The 20,622-nt window shown below is 40.9% G+C and overlaps 1 protein-coding gene across 2 annotated transcripts in view; it reads left to right on the forward strand.

Annotated features, from left to right (window-relative positions):
- The window catches only part of LIMK1 (LIM domain kinase 1), a 68,529-nt gene that overhangs the window by 19,949 nt on the left and 27,958 nt on the right, over positions 1-20,622 (forward strand). The window contains exon 2 of one of the 2 annotated variants that reach the window (XM_069946286.1): positions 1,433-1,529. In XM_069946286.1, the coding sequence (XP_069802387.1) occupies positions 1,433-1,529 (97 nt within the window). Of the gene's footprint in view, positions 1-1,432; positions 1,530-7,692; positions 7,769-20,622 lie in introns of those variants that run through there. The other variant, XM_069946287.1, reaches the window with a different exon arrangement.

Genomic DNA, 20,622 nt, shown 5'->3' on the forward strand with positions numbered 1-20,622 from the left:
TGAGCATCTGATGACGCTGAAGAGGGCGGCCGGCACTCAGGATGCTCGGAGGGATTCGGCTTGGCCGTCCGAAGACGACATCGCAGACTGAAGATCAGAGACGAGTCGGCACGTGACAGGTATGTATAGCGCACCACACTTCCGGGTACACGGGTGGGGGTGGTGGGACACGGGGAAGGGGGCCATTCACAGACATAACATACATTACAAAGTTGTATAACTTTGTAATGTGTGTTATTCTGTGAATAATTGTTTACCGCCGCACTACCCCTTTAAGACTGTCAGAAAAAAACTACCTCCTTTTTTTCAAAAGAGGAAGCATGCAACCTGAATTTTATCCATCTATTCTAGAATGTGTAGAATTTTCTTTGTTTTCCAGTCTCTAACAATTAGGGCCTTAGCGGCATCTATTAAGTTAATAATTGCAGAGAATTTTTTAATCAAACCATAGTTATTGTCCAAATCTAATTGTATTTCTTTACACAGAAATTTGGCAATGATTCCTTGAATTTTATCCCAAAGTGGCTGAATACTAGAACAACTAAGCTGTTCATAGAACAGGCTAATCACCTTCCTTTCACATCTCCGAGTAACTGTTATCTATTCTACAGAGTAAAGATTTTTTGGACCATCTGGAAACAGTTTCATAATCAGGTTCTTGAATCCATGTTGAAATGGAAAAGAAGTAGGAGTTGCACAGAAAAATTTTTCATATTCATATTCCCATTGGTCAAGGAAATTTTTTAGAATAAAGTAAAAAGTTATTATATGATTTGGAGGATTATTTTCCTTGTAAATCAATCAGTTGTTTAGGACTCACACACATGGTCTATCTCTAACAAAAGGTTAGTGGGGGACATGTAAACAATTTTTGGAACATTCAATTTATTATCATGTTTACTGGTCATGTATTGGGTTGTAGTTATCTGGGTATAGTTATTAGAATATTTCAAAGATTTACTGTATAATTAACCAATACAATTTTACTACCTGAATCTCATTTGTTACAAATGAATTGCCTGTGGTTATATTCTACTTCCCAAAACTGGGTCCATTTTCTGTTAACAATCTCCAAAACGGATGTTATTTTGAGGTCGATGATGTCTGTCATTTCGTGGTTTGACTTTGTGTGCAGTGACTGCTGTTAGTACATTAGTTCAGACTAATTTCCCTTTGGGTGTGTCTTTAATTGAAATGTCCATTAAGTTTAATAGGAAAGAAGATGAAAGGACAGTGAAAAAAGTGAACCTGTGTGTGAACAATTAAAAGATCATGTCCGTTGTTTGGAAAAGAGGTCCGAAAATAATTGTCATTATCATTGTTTTGATGTCCACACAGACAATGTCCGTAATTTTATACACTGTGTGCATTGGGCAGCTGTCATTCCATTGACTTTGGCTCTTTGTTTATACACATTGTTCTCCTTCTACAGGTAATGGCCTGCCAGTGTGTGCCAGTTGTGGACAAAGTATCTATGATGGACGTTATCTACAGGCCTTGGACTCGGATTGGCACACTGATTGTTTCAGGTATGGCTGCATTTTTTTCACTGACTGACATAGTAAGAATATTGGAGCCTTATAATTGTGGCATTTAAGTGGTATTTGGGCTTTTGTTACCCCATTAGACGTGATGCAAGTGCTGGGATGCAAATGAATTTCCATAGCCATAGGGGGTCTAATAAAGACCTCCAGGTATGCCATATTTTTGTGCCTCTTCTGTTTTCCCTTCAGCAAGGCTGATTAGGTCGCCTATTAACATTATGTTGACAGGGTAATACTCAGCACTATACTAGTACTACAGTGTATAGTATTAGCAATCAGATTTTTTTTTTTTTTTTTAATCCCCCATACCCCTCCCAAAAAATACAATTACACAATATCCCCTTACAAAATAACATACACATATTTAATATTACCACATCCTTAATGACCTGAACTGTAATATTATCTCATTATTCATCAAACATAGTGAAAAAAAGAAGAAAAAAAAAACTACACCAGACCAGACTGTATTTTGTTAATTTGTCTCCCCCCCCAAAAAAAGAAAGCAATCAAGAAGTTATATGTACCTTGAAATGGTGCCAATAGAAAGTCCAACTTGTCCTACAAAAAGCAAGCCGACTAAAAAATGAAAAAGTTATGACACTTGGAAGGTAACAATGAAAAAACTAAGAACATTGCTTGGTCATATAGGTGGTTAATGTGTCTTGAAGTGTTTTGGTGACATTTTTATTTTTTGACACTGTGCAAATGTGCTTTTTTCTGGATGTTCTATAGAGCAGCCAAAGACAAAAGCACAAAGGACGTGATCAATGATATACAAAGAAATTTGAACAATATATTGATTTTTAGTGTACCAATAGTGATTTTTTCACAGAATGGAGGCAAAAACAGTGTAATTTTGTCCTACATCGGGATTAGAATGGCAGTATACTGCAAAAAAAGAAGGTATGGAATGATATAACCGACTGCACTATTCCATAGAGCGGCATATGGTAAAAACATATACAGTACCATATAGAATGTTATATTACAATGGGACCCTATGGGCAACATATCACACTGAATGCCTACACATGGGAGCTTTTAATGGTGATTGGCAGAGACCATTATTGCTATGTAAATATGACCTCTTTTTGCTGTCAAAGAAGAACAAAAATAAGTCTCAGTTCAGTATCCATGCAGAATCTGCAAATATTCCATCTTCAATGAATGTGAATGGGACTTTTAACTGTGCTGCTGTAAAAAATCCATTGTAGAAATAAGAAGCATGTTACTTATTGCTGCAGATCTCTGCTTGCAGATCAGCTTTCAGCTGGGAAGTGAATGCAATTTAATCCAGTCTAGACAATCTACTTTGTGAGATAAGCAATCTGGAGTCCAGAATTATAATCTGTGTTTCTACTTACAAGTATGCATTTGGATGAGACCACTGGCCCATCTTGACCCTAGATATTGCTGATGTCTCTGCAGCTACTACCACCATCTCCTCTACTTATAGTTTACAATTTTATATACTTCCTACATATCCACCAATAAATATCAACCAGACCCAACTTTTTAAGTGCCCTGCAATACCTTCTTACCGCAGGCTGTCATAACAAAGTTATTGCAAGCTTTCACGCTAGCCTCATTGTCGGCAACTGAGCAAACATAGGCAGGAAGGCTGAAGCTGGTCCAGGGGGAGTTCCACTTCTGTGAAGTGGAAGTGAAGTGAAGTGAAGTTCAACCTCTAACTTCAACCTCCCTACCCCCACCCCCCTTCTCCACCCCTTTACACTTAGCCCCTATCTGACCTCTGCACACCCACTACCTTTTTCTCCCTATACCTCCCTAAGGCCTACACTCCCCAGTAAAACCATGTCATGCTGGGCCTCAGTTAAGCTGTGCCCAACTGCGTGGCTACCGGGGGGGAAGAGTCTAACCACATTTGAAAACTGCTCTACATTGTAGTCAACTACCCGAATACCAGAGAGGTTTGTACAGCTGTTGCTGACTTACATAGCTCACAGAGTATTGTCATTTGTTGCAATTGGCGCTGCTAGGAAGTATTATATGTGCTACTATTATTTGGTTAGCACCAATGGGACTAAAACCGGCCCTTTCTTTTTGAGATGAATGTAGTGTATGTATCATATTGAAGCTTCCATGTTACTTAGGTTTAATGTTTTATCAAAGAAGTACAGTGGGAATATCCGTACATTTGATGCTCATACTTATCAATGAGCGCTATTGTGTGGGGTGAACACTTGTGATCTTCACATAGAATTTTAAATTAAGTGAAGGTCACTGAAATTTTATATACAAGGAACTACTTGAGATAACAAAACTAGATTAAAGAATAAATGTTGAAATTAGAGGAACCTTTGAATTTTTTTCAAACCACATCCCAGTCCAGATTATCTGTTGTTACACCCAACATTTATATCAGGAGGTACACAGTCAGCTGTCTGTGTGTCATGTAATGGAGTAAAATCATGGCTTATGGCTTACACAGATTTAAAGATATGAGAAATACACCAAACAGCTAGAACAATAAACCCCCATGCCTAAAACTGTGTTGCCCCCATCCCCTTGTGCTGCCAGAACATACTTTAAAGGGGTATTCCCATCATTTTAACTTGGTTTTCCTGTCCTCTCCAACTTGTTCTTGGCAGCCAAAGGCAGGAAGGTACATAATTTGCACAACTCCCATAGACTTTAATGGCAGTAATGCAAATGGTGTAGCCCCTTAAGCTACACTGTTTATGTAACCCCAATTAGATTGATAGAGGACAGTAAGCTTGGAGGCCAAGTCAAAAATGTTTTGTTATATTTCTCAAAACAGTATTGAACAATTTTTGAGGCGTTGTAGGACGTATCCGGCTGAAAGAGGCCTCTGTCATTAAAAGAGAAGCCAGCTGATGGCCGCCGGCTTCTTTTTTTGGCTGACATCCGAGTACATCACATATTTGGCTTTCTCGGCTGCAACGTTACTACGCAATGAATCAATTGCCCGCGGTGTCCCGCCTCAGTCATTGATTGGCTGAGTGGGCAATCGATCATCTCGGTACATGGAGGAGCAGGAGGAGCTACAGAAGGCCGACAGCTATCACCAAGACCCAGGAGCGGTGATACAGGGCGTGAGGATGGGTAAACAATGTTTAATTAGATGACAAAAGGCCAAGCCCCATTTACATAATTGCTAGGACCCAAAGTAGTTAAGCGTTGTTAACCTTTACACTTCCTTCAGCACTTTGCCTTCTTCCCATAGTGCATTACTTTTGGATATGGGATGGACACTTACTTCCCCTTAAAACAAAGCCAACCACTATAAGCAAACAGTATGAAATGAATACACAAAACACACTTTTTGGTATGGCCAAGGCTTTATTTATATCACAGGATTGAAACAACCACAGATGTCAAGTGAAGACAAGTCAAGCCACAAATACTATAAGATGCCCAGCTATCTAACATATAGCATCCAGCCAGACAGCAATAAAAGTGACAACACTTTCTAGATTGCCATTCCAGTAGAGCCAGTACACTTTAAAGGGCACCATCAACCCTACTGAAAATCCTCATTCCTGAGCTTAACCACTGTGCCCACCACTCGATGACAATTCAATTACATCAAACTTAAAGGGGTTGGCCACTTTATAGTAAAATTGATCAGTGTACAGTATTAGTAAGTGTACTCACTGTATGTACTGACAGCAGCTCCAGGCTGGTCTGCCCTGCTCTGTGGTGTTTCTTTCCATGAGATGGTTGACATGGAGGAGCATGTGACCATGCCCTGACCCCCAGTGTCCTCCACTCAGCCTGTATACGCCTATGGTGGACACTGGGGGGCGGGGCATGGTCACATGCTCCTCCATGTCGGCCATTTTATGGACAGAAATCAAACAGAGCAGGGCAGCCCAGCCTGGAGGAAACCTCTAGGAAACCATTGCTGCAGGATTGCCCTTTCCTAACAAAATCCCCCCCCCCCCCCCCCCCCCCCCCGTTGTTTAATGCTTCAAGGGAGTCTTAACAGTGCCCGTCCTTCACCAAATAAGTGATATACTGTACATGGAGCTAACCATCCACTTGTAAAAGAAGATAATGTGTATCCTGATTCTCTTTTGTCACAACCTGCATTAACTCTTTCAGCAATTTATGCTAGTAGCTCTTCTGTGAAATCAGACCAAACAGGCTTGTCTTAGTTCCTTATGCAGATCATTAACCCTTGGGAGCCCATAACCCTGTTTGCAATGGTTGCCCTGACCTAGTTGTGTAGCCATAACAATTTGGCCACTGTTAAAGTTTCCCAGATACTTACACTTGCAATTTTACCTTCTTCCAAACAATAGTTGTCAGATCTTTTAGTAGTTTCAAAGGAGTTATCCAGGATTGTAAAAACATTTTACTCAGTTTGTAAGTGGAATTGTAGCTCAGTTCCATTGAGGTGAATGGAGGTCAGTTGTAATACCACACACAACCTGAGGACAGGGGTGGCACTGTTTTTGGAAGAAAGTCACAATGGTTTTTGTAATACTGAGTAATACCTTTAATGTTATGGCTGATGTGTGTATATAATAAATAGATAATCTATATGATGTGATATAAATATCCTGTATGACTTCTGAGCATTGAGAACCTGCATTAAATAAATAACATTAGCATAAAATACCAATTTGCTTGCATGGCTGTCCTTCAGACAGGGAAGTACAATAGACGTCCTGTGCCAGTGTCCAGTGTTGGCATTGTAAGCAGCACTTAGTCTAATGAATGATGCTGCAATTTTTACAACCAGTAGCAAAACAGGTAATGACTCTGGATAACATAATGGGGCTTGGAGCTGCAGTTAAACAAAATATTCTGTATTGGATATTTCTTGTCATTCAGTTATCCTCAGCATATGCCATAGCACTAGATAGAAAGTGCTCTAAAATCAGTCCTTCTGCCCAGAGTCTATGACAGTTAAATATAATAGACATATGCAATGAGCATTTCATGCTAAATAGTGTTCTTTAGACTATGGGAGAAAACCAGATGTCTTGACATAAACCCCCAGGATCGTGGGGAGAACGTATAAAGTTGATGATACTTGCGCTGTATAGGATTTAATATATAGGGGTTTAAGAGAAAAATTGGGTGGTATTACTTGGTCAGGGTTGGTCAGTTGTTTTGGGGGCGGTTAAGCTGTGAATGCCTCAATTCTTAGGGCCCTATTACACGGGCCGATTAATGTGTGAAAAATCATTATATCGTTCGAATTTAAACAATAATCGTTCTGTGTAATTGCAAGAAACGATCAAAAAATCGTTCGTATGTCATTGATCGTTGATTTAGATCTGAACCTAAAATTATCGTTAATCGTTCACTGTAATTCCACATTCGTTCGCTCAAGTTTCAAATTTTTTCACAAATCGTTTAGTGTAATTGCCCATTGTCCATTGTTTTGCTAGGATCAGAAGGAATAAACAATTGTAGTAACGATCGCAATACGATCGTAACTAACCACCATCCCAGCTGTATCCCAGTTTTCCAGGCGGTCCTCCCGCTGGATCCGCCCGCTGCACGAAGCGGGCAGACAGCGGGAATCATTACCGAGAGTTCGGGTTCATACAAACCTGAACCGGTTCGGACCTGAACTCGGTTCGGACCATCACTAGAAAAAACTATCGCAAATACGATCATAAGTAACTATTATCGTTCTATGGAAATGAGTGAACGTTTTCAGGTATTTCGCAATAGCGGTCGTTTGATATTGTTAATCGTTAACAATTATGTGAACGATAATCGTCCAGTGGAATAGGGCCCTAAGTGTCTGTGCACCACGAGCAGTAAATACATCCCTGGTAATAGGGCACGTGAAGATGGGTTTGCTAAACTGGAAAGCCTCTATAAATGCACAGTAGCCCTGATACATAGAAGCCCTGTGATTAGGAAAACAATGAGATGAAAGCTGAGAAATAACACCAACAATGATTTCCCATAAATAAAAATAAAAAAGACATTCTAGAATTTCTGGTAGCTTCAATTCATCATGACTAGAATGATTTATCTGAGCACTATATCTGTGGCCGGCTCTGCGGAAGTAAAGTACTGTCTGTCATCATTACATGGGGGGGGGGTTGTCTCTGCTCTGTTAAAACAGCTGTGTGCTCAGAACTTCCTGTTCTTCTATATTACTCACAGGGGGCTGGGGAAACAGCACAGGGGATAGACAGACAGGGCAGGCAGCTGTGAGAACCGGCTGCATGCAGGATAGAGCAAAAGCAACAGGCAGCAAAGAAACAGTAAGTTTCACAGAGTCATTTAGATGTATGAGCAGCAGCGTTTTATTACGTTTCATTTCACAACATGTACCTTAACTAAATGTTTTTATCTTATGTATGACAAGGTGATATTTGTTATAGCCTTCTTTATAGTTTGACCATGGTTTTTGTGTTATAGCTTTTTTAAAGTACAGTATTGACAATAAAGTTGCAAAATCAAACATAAAGATGAATAAATTGTTGATAGAATCATATCTCAGAAGACTTAAATGGCTCACGCTCTACATTGACGCTATGGAGGCACCTAAGAGGACACCAAAAACCTTATTTGTTGGCCTCACTGATTCTACCAGTTATATATACCAGTATATTTTGTGTGTGTGTGTGTGTATATATATATATATATATATATATATATATATATATTATACCATATATTTTTAGTCTCATCCATACTTTATTTTAGGTTAGGTTGATGGTCGTTTCTTACAATACAATTTTTTTGTGTTGATTCCAGCATCTACTGTACAGTAAATACAAATGATCAAGTATTTTTACAACTTGCATACATGCCATACATATTCCATATGCCATGCATATATCTGTTGTTCTGCTTATTTAGAAGCAATCACCTGTCTTATATCATTTTTTTATGTAATATATTAACATTACACTGTATTTTCAAGATTCTGCAATGATGTTAATGGTTTACTATAGGAAACAACCAACACAGAGGGGAAACGGAATGATCCACAATTTTACATGATCATGGTCAGCACATCCAATAGGAATACATGTTGGCAGTATGTAAGGTCACATTCACACAGCAGTATTACAGTCAGTATACAAGTGAAATACTGACAAAAATGCTGTAAACATGGGCTTAGGCATCATAGCAGGGCAAATAAACTATTGGGTATGAAACTCTAAACTAATGGAAATATTATTGTTTAAACTCCTTTAAATTAAATGTTAATAATATATTTTTTGATATAGTTTTTGAAGTACTATATGCCTGAGTTCTCATTCACATCTCTACAGAGTATATACTGTATATATGAAAGGTCCCGAATTGTTAGTAGATGCAACTAAACACACATTTGTTCTAGAGTGTTCTTCAATTTCTGTCCACATATGGACCCTGAATAAGAGTCAATCAATATGCAACCTGTTATTTTGGTATTGATCTGTACTCTGTGTGACCAAGGTCTACTCATCTAATGTAGCACTTCTATCCAGTGCCATATTTCCTGCATAGCTCTATAGGACTTAATGATACATGTAGCCTCTAGAAAGGATATGCCTTATGTCTCTGTGACTTCCTGGTGAATATTGATCGGTCGTACAACATGGCTTCCTCCATGGTGAGGCTAAGTACCACAGACCATAAATGACGCTGATGTAATGGAACTTAGAAGTATAGGTAATGAGAGGAGGGAAGATGTGGGCTGGTTTGTCCTTATCTGCTGAGCGGAATTTCTGCTAGCTTCCATGAGTCACAGTCATATATTGGTTACTGGACACAGTAAAAGGAGAACGCTAGAAGAGCTGTATTACTAGAATCCTATGACAAAGCATGCTCTGATTTTCCAATCCTCACATCAACTTACTGTAAACTGGGTGACCTTACTTTAACCTCTATACATTTAAAACCTTTCTAACCCCTTAAAGCGGCATTCTAAGCTGTATTATTATTCTTAAAAAGTGCTCAGTGCGGTGCCTAACAACCACCCTTCCTCGCCCCAGCTACTGCTGTCATTCTCCAAGTATCAGTCCCGTTACCACAGTGCTTCTTCTGCATGCTGTACCCACTCAGCCAATGAGCAGATGTGGTAGGGCACCTCTGCAGCTGCTGATTGGCTGAGCAGGCAGTGTATGCAGTAACCCTAATTGGAAGCAAGGCTGTGGAACAGGACTGGCTTCAGGAGAACATCTGGCTGGGGTGAGAAAGGATAGTTGTTGGGCATCAGGGTAAGCCTCTTTTTTTAGAATAATAATACAGCTCGGAATACCCTTTGAAGGACCTGAACTAGTTTGTAACTCATTCTGCAATACATTTAAAGGGGAACTATCAGCAGGTTAGATGAATCTAACCTCTTGATAGCTCCCTAGTAGTCACAGGGTTCTAAAGATTAAGGTATGTCTTTTACATTCATCCTCGGTGCCGTTCCCGTGCTGTTTATTCTAAAATCCTCTGCCTGTGAAGCCATTAGAAGCACTGAGGGCGGGACAAGCCATTAGGAGCACTGAGGGCGGGACAACCCACCCTAGCACCAATCTGGCCCACCCCCGTGCAGAGATCTGCCCCCAGACAGCCCACCCGTCCCTCAATGATCATCAATGGAGGCAGGGCAGACCAGATCTGTGTTGTTTTGGTTTTTTTGCTTGGTGTTATTATACAGAAACCTTCATTATTTACTTTCAAAGAATGCAAAAAGTATATTTAAAAAATCACATAACTTTTCGTTCTATAAAACAAAACTTTATGAGCTCAAATTGTACTACTGCAGTGTCCCACTGGTTAGGTGTTGTATGTTATATACTGTATAGTGTACCTCTGATATTTGCCTTTTTATAATGCAATTTTTTCAATACATTTTATGAATTTTTTATTGCCATGTTTTTTGAAACTTTGAGCATATGTAAGAGGCAAGTACCATGAGCTGTGAAATAATTAACCCCTCCTTTCCCCTCTTCACCTATGTGCATCCCACCAATTGTCATACTGGTGAGACAAGTAATGAGTAGAGATAAGAGAATCAAGATTTGCTGCGAATCGCGCTGTTAATTCGCGATTGTCTTAGTTGCCCCTAGCAACCAATCAGATTTCACTATTCATTCTTCATAGATTCTTTGAAAAATGAATGGAATCTGATTGGTTGCTAGGGGCAACTAAGACAACTCTACTTTACACCAGTTTGATAAATACCCCCCCTTAGTTTCCAAAAGGCTGGGTTCTTATGTAGTAGCCCAAACTGCACCAGCATGAAAGTCAGTAAAATTTTCTAGTTGACTTCAGTTGAAGACGTATGATATTGTGCTCCCTTATAAGCCTGTTTAGTTTCAGCCCCTATGTGATCCTTAGAATCCAACTCCCACACCTAACGGACTAAGGATGTTTTTACATGTTGCAGTTATATTCCTTCATTATGACACAGTTTTTGCAAATTCACTAAAAAAAAAAAAAAAAGCCATATTGCTGCAACATATACAGTATACAGCCTAATCAAAGATCTTCCATCTTGTTGAAAATTACATTGATCCCTGCTACTCTGGTGCTTTGATTCTGAGAGGTTATGTCATTACTAATGAAATCATATCACGTGACCTCAGTGAGCGATGTAGCCAAACACCAACCATAGTGTATAAATGTAGCCTGCTTTTTGTTTGTAGCAGTGGAATTTACAGTACAGTACATTACAGTGTCCATGATAAAGAATTACTGGGAATAAAGAAAATTTTAATCATTTTTGTTAAAATTTCCGTAGTTGTTCTATTCTTTCACGCTTGGTGAGCGTCCCTTTAAACAGGAAATTTTTTTGATGAATGAGAAAGCCAATATTTAACATCTGGTCAGTGCTCCGATCCAAAATCGAATTCATGTACATGTCCTACCACAAGCCACATCCTTGTATAATGCAACCACACTAATTCTGCCATTGAAAATCGGAACTGTCCTAATGGGATTTATGCTACATTTATGGGCAAGCTGCCTTGGCACTGGAGACATACTGTAAGTCCCAGAACACACTTTGCCTGTTTATTATTTTCACTGTTAACATTAAATGTAAACTCAAGGACTAATGTTCCACCATGGATTTCACCAGCTTGAGTTCTGCTCTAGTAATGAATGCAGATTTGTAATGTTAAACATTCTCTGATCCATTTTTCAATGCTAAAAACAAAATGGTCCCTTGTTTCACATCAAACCCACCTGGTAAAAAAAAAAACATAAAATTCCATGAGGGGACCCCAAGGCCTCTCTGTCATAGACACATTATAAATCAGGGGTTCTTATACTATAGCCCATCTATAACATGATGTCCGGGCCTCACCACCTATGGTCAAAGTCTGTGCCAAAATAAAAAAAAATAAAAAATACTGCTTAGTTTAAAGGGGTTATCCAGTGCTACAAAACATGGCCACTTTCTTCCAGAGACAACTCCACTCATGTCTCCAGGTTAGATGTGGTTTGCAACTAAGCTCCATTCACTTCAATTCATCTGAGTAATAAAACCTCACCGAAACTGGAGACTAGGGACAGTCAAACATCAGGATTTTTCCAGTTCACAGTTTAAAGTGAATGGGAAGCCGATGGTTTGAATTCGAACAAACTTGAAAAATCTCAATGTTTGATCTTACAAGAATGGTGCTGTCTCTGGAAGAAATTGGCCATGTTTTTTGTAACACTGGATAACCCCTTTAACTTTTATTTGCCTGACGGGAACGTAAAACATAAAATGGGGATTCCGACACATAGTTTTTTTTTCCCCCTTTCTTTTACATTTTTTTTATAAAGTTATATAATATAATGAATTTTTACATTTTTACAAGTGGCAACAGTAAAAGGCGACATGGTATAATTACATTACATGCAGCACTATCCATACCGAGGCTCCCCTGACCTCTATTCTAATGCATGCTAGCATTGGAATTGACATTAGACTTAGGGAAGTAGCTTGTGTCACTGCTCGCTCTGCATTAAAGCAGACATCAGGGGAGGTTCAGTATCATACAGCATAACTGCTTACCTCTAGACAGACTGCAGAGTCAATATGTTACTGGACTGGGCTAACTAGTAGTGCTGTAAACAATTGGTGTACAGTACCATGGAGTCCCTACCCCTGTACTTACTTTGGTAGGACCACTTGAAACAGTTTGCAAACATGTGCAGTTGTATGTCTATATAACTGCATATATCTGCCATTGACTCCCATTAAAAAATGTATTTTTAAATGGAAATCCAATATGAAAAGAAGAAAATGAGAAGTGAAAGTGAATTAAATGGGTTCAATAGTCTTGAAAAAAGGAGAACTGAGCAGAAAATAGTTAACATTTAGTCCCTGAAGATGATAGATAGATAGATAGATAGATAGATAGATAGATAGATAGATAGATAGATACCAAAACGATATCTTGGAGCAGCACAACTGAAATCGCTGAGTTGGGTGCCAGCAGGTATAGTCTTGACAAGACTTGCTTGATAGATATAGAAATCGCCCACAGCACACCGGTCGTATCAAAGAAAAGTGAATTTATTTCATTGTGAAACAGCACAGCAAACAGTTACATAGCGACGTTTCGACGACCTCCGTCGTCTTTTTCAAGCATGCTTGAAAAAGACGACGGAGGTCGTCGAAACGTCGCTATGTAACTGTTTGCTGTGCTGTTTCACAATGAAATAAATTCACTTTTCTTTGATACGACCGGTGTGCTGTGGGCGATTTCTATATCTAGATAGATAGATAGATAGATAGGAGATAGATAGATAGATAGATAGATAGATAGATAGATAGATAGATAGATAGATTCCATAGAACCTTTTACTGTATTGTACCTATAGGCCATGTACACACTCTGTCTTCTGTCTTCAATTATTTCTATTGAAGTCTATGGAAACACGGCCTTTAGTTCACACAATGCATTGAACGATGGCTGCTGTTCGTAGTGCCCGTCAAATTATTGTTCATGCATGTCATTTATTTGCGGACGTTATTTAGCAAGCAGTGGACATTATTTTATCTTTTCACACATTTTTTTACGTCCTTTTACCATCTTTTTAATTCAATTCTATGGCTGTTTTAAAATTAGCCCCACCCAAAAGGGCCACCATCAACCTGAACTAAAATAACGTACCAACGGCCGTCATTGTAATGATGGCCACCAAAGTATGTTAGACAATGGCAGTTATTTTGAGTATCAAATAACGGCCATTGAAAATCATTGTGTGAACATAGCCATAGACAGTATAACTTCTTTTAATGCAGGATTCTAATCTCTATCATACAGTTCTGTCTCACTTGCTCAGCTGTGATTTTAGTTGCCCTGTCTACAAACATTTGACCTGTCTGTAGGGTGGAAAAATACAGCACTTGTTGTCCTGCTTGGAAAATATTTTACCCCAGCATATTGTTTTAGATCAGGTTCTTATTGCTTGCTATACCCATTTCATGTTAATACAGTGGGACCCCGTGAAGCACTTACACTGATATCTGAGTTATCAGCCCTTCTCCTCTTCCAAAAATTGTTGAGCGTTGCAAACGACCAATTTAGCACAAGGTCATTTCTGGATAATAATGCTGTGCTGTGGGAAACATATTGTTGGTGCATTGTGCGCTTTTTTTATGCAGTCAGCAGTCTAGGAATTGTTTATAGAGTGATGTGTCTCCTCCTCACTATGTACTGTGCATCTCCAGCCTGGCCGTATCCCAAGCACAGCCATTCCCTGCTATTTGCTATAAGTGCTGTCCTGGTTTTGGAACAGGCTGTGTCATTAGTCTAGTGCCTATTCTACTGCAGGTAATAAGGACGATGTGCCTAGGATGCAGTCCATTTCTGAGATGTTCTGCAGTACATGAGACCTGTTTTTGTTATTTCTTAAGTCAAAGGCAGTCAATGAATTATGGAAATGTTAGTTTGGCAACAAATGGAGGACCACAGACTGAAGAACACTGCTGTATAGTGTAATAATTTTGCAGTAAATGGTGGTGGAGGCACTTTATGGCATTGTGACAATAATCTAACCATGTTGTACTGTAAGGGCTCTATTCCACGGGACGATTATCATTCGGATAATTGTTAAATCATTCGGAACTAAGCGATAATCGATAACGAGAAATCGTTGATTGTTTAGTAAGACCTGGACCTGTTTTTATTGTTGCTCGTTCGCAAATCATTCGCATGGAATAAGACTGAGCACGCTCCAATTAGTCCGAACCTGAGCATGCAGCATTTAATTTGTGGTGGCTGCTAAAGTTGGATGGAGCCTCAAGGCTGCCTAGAAAACATGAATACAGCCATAGGCCATAGGCTGTATCCATGTTTTCCAGGCAGCTTTATGCAACTTCAGCAACCACCACTAATCAAATGCCGCACGCTCAGGTTCGGACGAACTGGAGCATGCTTGGAGTTTGCTTACCTCTAATGTTATCATATACATTATATTCGGTGATCTGTTTCTCTTACGGCTCTACTAGGAATTGCTCCCACCTAGCCAGAATCCTGCTCCACACTGATGAGGGGCAACACCCCGAAACAGCTGTATGTGGATTGTTACCTAGCCTTGGTTTATCCCTTGTCATTACATTGACTTATAGTGCCACTTAATATGGTGGTTTTGGTGGTTTCCTAACAGGAGCTGCCCCTTGGCTGGGTCCTTCCCGGAGGGATATCTGGCTAGTCCTGTGTTTTGAGACTTTTTAATGAGGCTCCACGGGCTCCTCTTTTGCATGTTCATGTTTCCCAGGGGGCAGTGCACCTGGGACTTCACTGCTTTGGGCGCTTTCACTGGTAGCTGGTGGTGTTGTCGTTTGGCTGGTCTCCCTGGGTTCAGCGATCTGTTTCTCTTATGGCTCTACTAGGCATTATACATTATATTCTACAAATGTCCCATACTAATATGGCATTAGGTAGTTCACCTGAAAGAGTAGAAAAATAAAGTAGGGAAATACCATTGTAAGGTTTTCATCTGTGCTACTTCCTCTTTAAAAAGAAAATGCATTGGGTATTTTCCTACAATAACAAGACATGAAGGTGGTATTAATTTCACAACCATATCCGGCCCTGTCTGTGGTTGACACCATTTCCTGGGGTTTTTAGTGCTTTCTGTGCTACTGGATACTGTATGTACAGAAAGAGGAAGAGACTCTGTTCAATAGACACATTTATACAGCATTGAATTACCTACCAGTAAAGACAGATTAGATACTCTATTGTCTCCGCCTAAAGAGGGCTTCACTAACAAGAAAAAGCACTAGCTTATCTTAAAGGGGTATTCCAGGGGAAATCAATAAATTGGCAGTGGAAAGGGTTAACCAAGGTTAACCCTTTCCTAATATACTTACCTGTCCTGTATTGGCCCCCCAAGGAGATCTTCGGTCCAGTCACGTGAGTGTCCAGCCTGCGACTCGCGGATCCTCTGTCCTTCCGGTTCGGTGACATCACCCGGCCGGCGTCAGCTCTCCTTCCCATTAGCAGCAGAGCACTGAACCCTGACTGGCTGGCTAGCGTGTAGCCAATTAGCCAATCAGAGTTTAGTGCTCTGCGTCCCCTGAGGCTCACGCTCCAGGTCCCCTGAGGCTGCTGTACCAGGGGTTGCGGGGGCTCAGTGCCAGTCACCAGTTACATGGGCCAGCACTGCACTATGTAAGGAGTCCCTGCGGCATCCAACATCACCCCGCCCCCAAAGCGATGCCGACCGTGTCCCGGGAAGGGATGTGGCGGGTGGCATTACTTCATTCCTAACTACCAGACACACGGAGCAGAGCTATGAATGAACTAAGGCCGTCCCCCCGGAGTGTGCTGCCGCGCTGGTCCGGTCTCGGCACCTTTTTCAAGCAGCCGGCCGTACTCATCTGACAGGCGCTGTGCATGTGCAGGAGAGATTTCTTATCACCTGTCAGATGAGTACGGCCGGCTGCTTGAAAAAGGTGCCGAGACCGGACCAGCGCGGCAGCACACTCCAGGGTGTGGGGGTGAGCGATCTTTGAGTTCACACAGGGAGGGGAGGGGGAAACAGCACCACTCTGCAGGACTTCCCTCCCGGGTGTCAGCATTGCTGACCATGAGTCCCGGGAGGGGAAGGGATGCGGCGGGCGGCCTTCGTTCATTCATAGCTCCGCTCCGTGTGTCTGGTAGTTAGGAATGAAGTAATGCCGCATCCCTTCGCGGGACATGGTCGGCATCGCTTTGGGGGCGGGGGGGGGGTGATGTTGGATGCCACAGGGACCCCTCACATAGTGCAGTGCCGGCCCATGTAACTGGTGACCGGCACTGAGCCCCCACAACCCCTGGTACAGCAGCCTCAGGGGACGCAGAGCACTAAACCCTGATTGGCTACACGCTAGCCAGCCAGTCAGGGTTCAGTGCTCTGCTGCTAATGAAGGAGAGCGGACACCGGGTGGGTGACGTCACCAAACCGGAAGGACAGAGGATCTTCGAGTCGCAGGTTGGACGCTCACGTGACTGGACCGGAGATCTCCTTGGGGGGCCAATACAGGACAGGTAAGTATATTAGGAAAGGGTTAACCTTGGTTAACCCTTTCCACTGCCAATTTATTGATTTTCCCCGGTATACCCCTTTAAGACTAGCGGTTTTGCAATTTTGCAATGTCCCTCTTTTCAACCCTTGAAATCTTAACTCAGGCTTCAAATTTTGAAATTGTTTATGTTACAAAGTTGTGTAACTTTCAGTGTTTAGTAAACATAACTTTATTTCTAAATAGTGTACAACCCCTTTAAGAGAAATGCCAGGTTGGTGCTGTTTATGGGATCTACTTATTGTGCAGACACTTCATTCTGGGTATGGTGGCGGAGACGCAGAGATGGCCAGTGCCACATTCTCTTTAGCATAAACACCTTTTTTTGCGATATTTATTGTTTAAATAATAGAAATATGTAATATATAACTGTATTTAATAAACAAACAAAAATGTTATTGTGTAACGTAAACTACAAAAAAAAATGTTTTAAAACTTAAGTCACTGAGTACCAACCAGTAGTCTGCTGTCACTATTGGGGACAGTAAACACTACCCCATGACCCTTCCACAAACACATTACCCCACCTGACCCTTCCACCCACACACACCATCCCACCTGACTCCCATGCCTCCCCATACACTACACTGTGATATGTTTTTATATACCCTGCATACAGATTATTGGTGGTATACAGTATATGTATAATGCTACTCAAAGTATGCAAAAGTAAATACTTATTTTGTTACAATTTTGTTACAATAGGTGACAGGGGCCACCGTTGGTCACAGAGCTCCTCCCATTGGATAATTATGAAAGACTCTACAAAACGCGGTATAAAAAAAGTACAAAAAGTATATATATATATATATAAGTCAACCATCCACACAAGAGAGCCATTAGTCAAACAGCTAACAGCTATTTCTCCTGAACCCCCTGATTCCACACTTGGCCAAGTATAGATGTTTTTTGGATGGGGAAAGCTAAGAATCCTGCTGACAGGCTCCTCTGGCTCAAGCATCTGTCCTTAAGAACAAAAGGATTTGGTTGTTGAAAAACAACGCTCTCGGTCCTTGACATTTGATGTTGAGGGAGAGTCAGCAGTCCCCCATAACCATTAGGTTAGAAGTCTAAAACACACATGACCCATAAGGCTGTTATGTGCATCTGAAACTCTTGATAGGGGTGTCACTAGCGCCAAGCATTGTTAGCCCGGTGCCCGTATCTCCAAGTGACCGCCTTCCTTTACAGCATCTGCAATTTCCATATTTCTAAATGCAGTGAGTAAAGCTCCCCACCCTACAATTCTCTGTAACAGTCTGTAAGGTGCTGAGACGCTATCCCTGCACCCACTGGGGACAATGTCCCTGTGACTGTCAGGCTGAAGAACAGAATAGCGGCTGCACTCAACAATGGAGAGGGACTAGGTGAGTACTATTTCTTAGTTCTGTTTGGCCGTCAGCATTATTACAGTATGGTATAGGGTCACAGATAGCACTGTTACAGTTGGGGGGCACTATTATAGTATTAAGGCACATGGGGGACTATTACGGTATGGAGATGCAGCGGCCAGAATTACAGTATAGGGACCACAGGGGCACTATTACAGTATAGGGACCACAGGGGCACTATTACATTATAGGGACCACAGGGGCACTATTACAGTATAGGGACCACAGGGGCACTATTACAGTATAGGGACCACAGGGGCACTATTACAGTAGAGGGACATAGGGGGCATAATTACTGTATGAGGGCACAGGGGACATTGTTACTGTATGGAAGCACAGAAGGAATTATAACTGTAATTAATTAACAGCAAATTTTTATTGTTCCAGATTTAAAATTAATTCAGCCAGTTATCTTCACAGTTTTTTATATGCTGCCTATTTACGCAGCTGAGTTTAAGACCTCTGCATTAGATCATCTGCTGGTCAAACTGAAATTGGTAGGTTAGGCTGACACTAATCTAATGTATGGCCAGCATTAAACCAGACCATAAACATAAATAGATAGACCGGTTCTAGACACCTCTGACAGAACATATCTCACGAGAGAGCAAGTGATCAAACATATTGGAATACAATATACTTAATTCTTGATTCGCCAAAGGTAGACGCCAGGGGACATTCAGGCTGCCAGATACAGATCTGAGTGTCAATATATACTTCCAACATCAATCTGATGCTTATGGACAATGTAGTGACATAAAACTGCTAGGTTCAGTGGGGTCCAGCTTGCATTGTTGGTGTTTGTCATTTCATGGGATCAGCATTATCATTTTGTTTCCATGATGGTTGTCTGAATGAAGCCCAACTCGTACAAAGATGAAACTCTTATTATATTAAGGGTTTCCCAACCAATGTATGGACAATATCACGTCAGGAAACTGATTCTGACCCCCACAATCTCAACAATGTTGTTGTTAAGTTGCTAGAAGTGAGCCGCCACACATGTTGTGACACATAGACCTGTATCATTGAATTGTGAATGTCATGCTAAGTACCCATAGCAGCAGAGGACCAAATTTTCTTCTAGCCCATTCCACCATATGTACGTAATACGTAATATTGCTGTGGACCCCAACAATCATTGTCTCTATTCTGAATTGTGTCCCAGCTCTATGGTTGGAAAACCCTATTAACACCACAACATAATTACGACAGAAAAAAAAAATAGAAATAATTTCTACTGTAATGGCGAACACATTTCGGTGATGTGAGCCGACATTCTGGTTTCGTTTTGTATATAATGGAAAGTAGTGTTATTTCCCATCAGACAGTCCTATAAATATTCTTCCACCAGAGCAGACTGGAGTGTGGTGAACCCCCTGCTGGGAGTGGGGAATACTGTGCACAGCCAAACAATTAGACAACTATTTCTCCCTGTATCCTCCACCCCCGCTATGGGGCCTCTGAATTAGGGGCTGTCATATACCCAGAATTATTCTCTTTCTCACGGATTGTTACAACACTCTGGTCTTGATTAATTTTAATGTCCTCAAATATTCGCTCGCTTTCCGAATGTATTTTACTATGTTACAAGATGCCGCAGCCGTAAAAACAGAAGAAATCTAAGTGGTGGTTTCAAGTTCTGGGTCAAACATCAATTAGATTTTAATGGCATAATCATTTTGAAAGTGTACTTAGAAATTTATAGACAGTTTCCGTGGCTGCTGCGCACCTCCTACATATCCTATGCAAGTCATATATTTATGAGCACCGGAGCTGGGGAGGTAAGTGGACTCCTCCTTTACCCCATTAAAAACATGGCTGTTTTCTTCCAAAAACATCAGCACACCTGTCCTCAGGGTTACTGTTATTTCAGCTCAATTCACTTCAATGGAATGGAATGTGCTGCAGTACTAACACAAACTGTGGACAAGAATGGCTCTGTTTCTGAAAGAAAGCAGCTCTATGTTTCTAATACTGGGTAACCTGTATAAATGAGCTTTTTAGCTTCTGCTACCCAGTCTGTGGAAGAGAGGACCCTCACAGCCCCTGCTGCCCCTATGTAGCTGTACCTACTTTCAAATGATCTACTGCTAACATGCCTTTCCCATTCACAATTGACAATTGTCTGCTTCATAAAAAAAATACATATTTTTTTACTATACTCATAAACGTAACTTGCTGGGGAGGGGGGGTCTTTTCCATAAACAGTGCCACTTTTATCCAT

This window comes from Dendropsophus ebraccatus, chromosome 11, assembly GCF_027789765.1.
Source record: "Dendropsophus ebraccatus isolate aDenEbr1 chromosome 11, aDenEbr1.pat, whole genome shotgun sequence".
In the NCBI taxonomy this organism is placed as follows: Eukaryota; Metazoa; Chordata; class Amphibia; order Anura; family Hylidae; genus Dendropsophus; species Dendropsophus ebraccatus.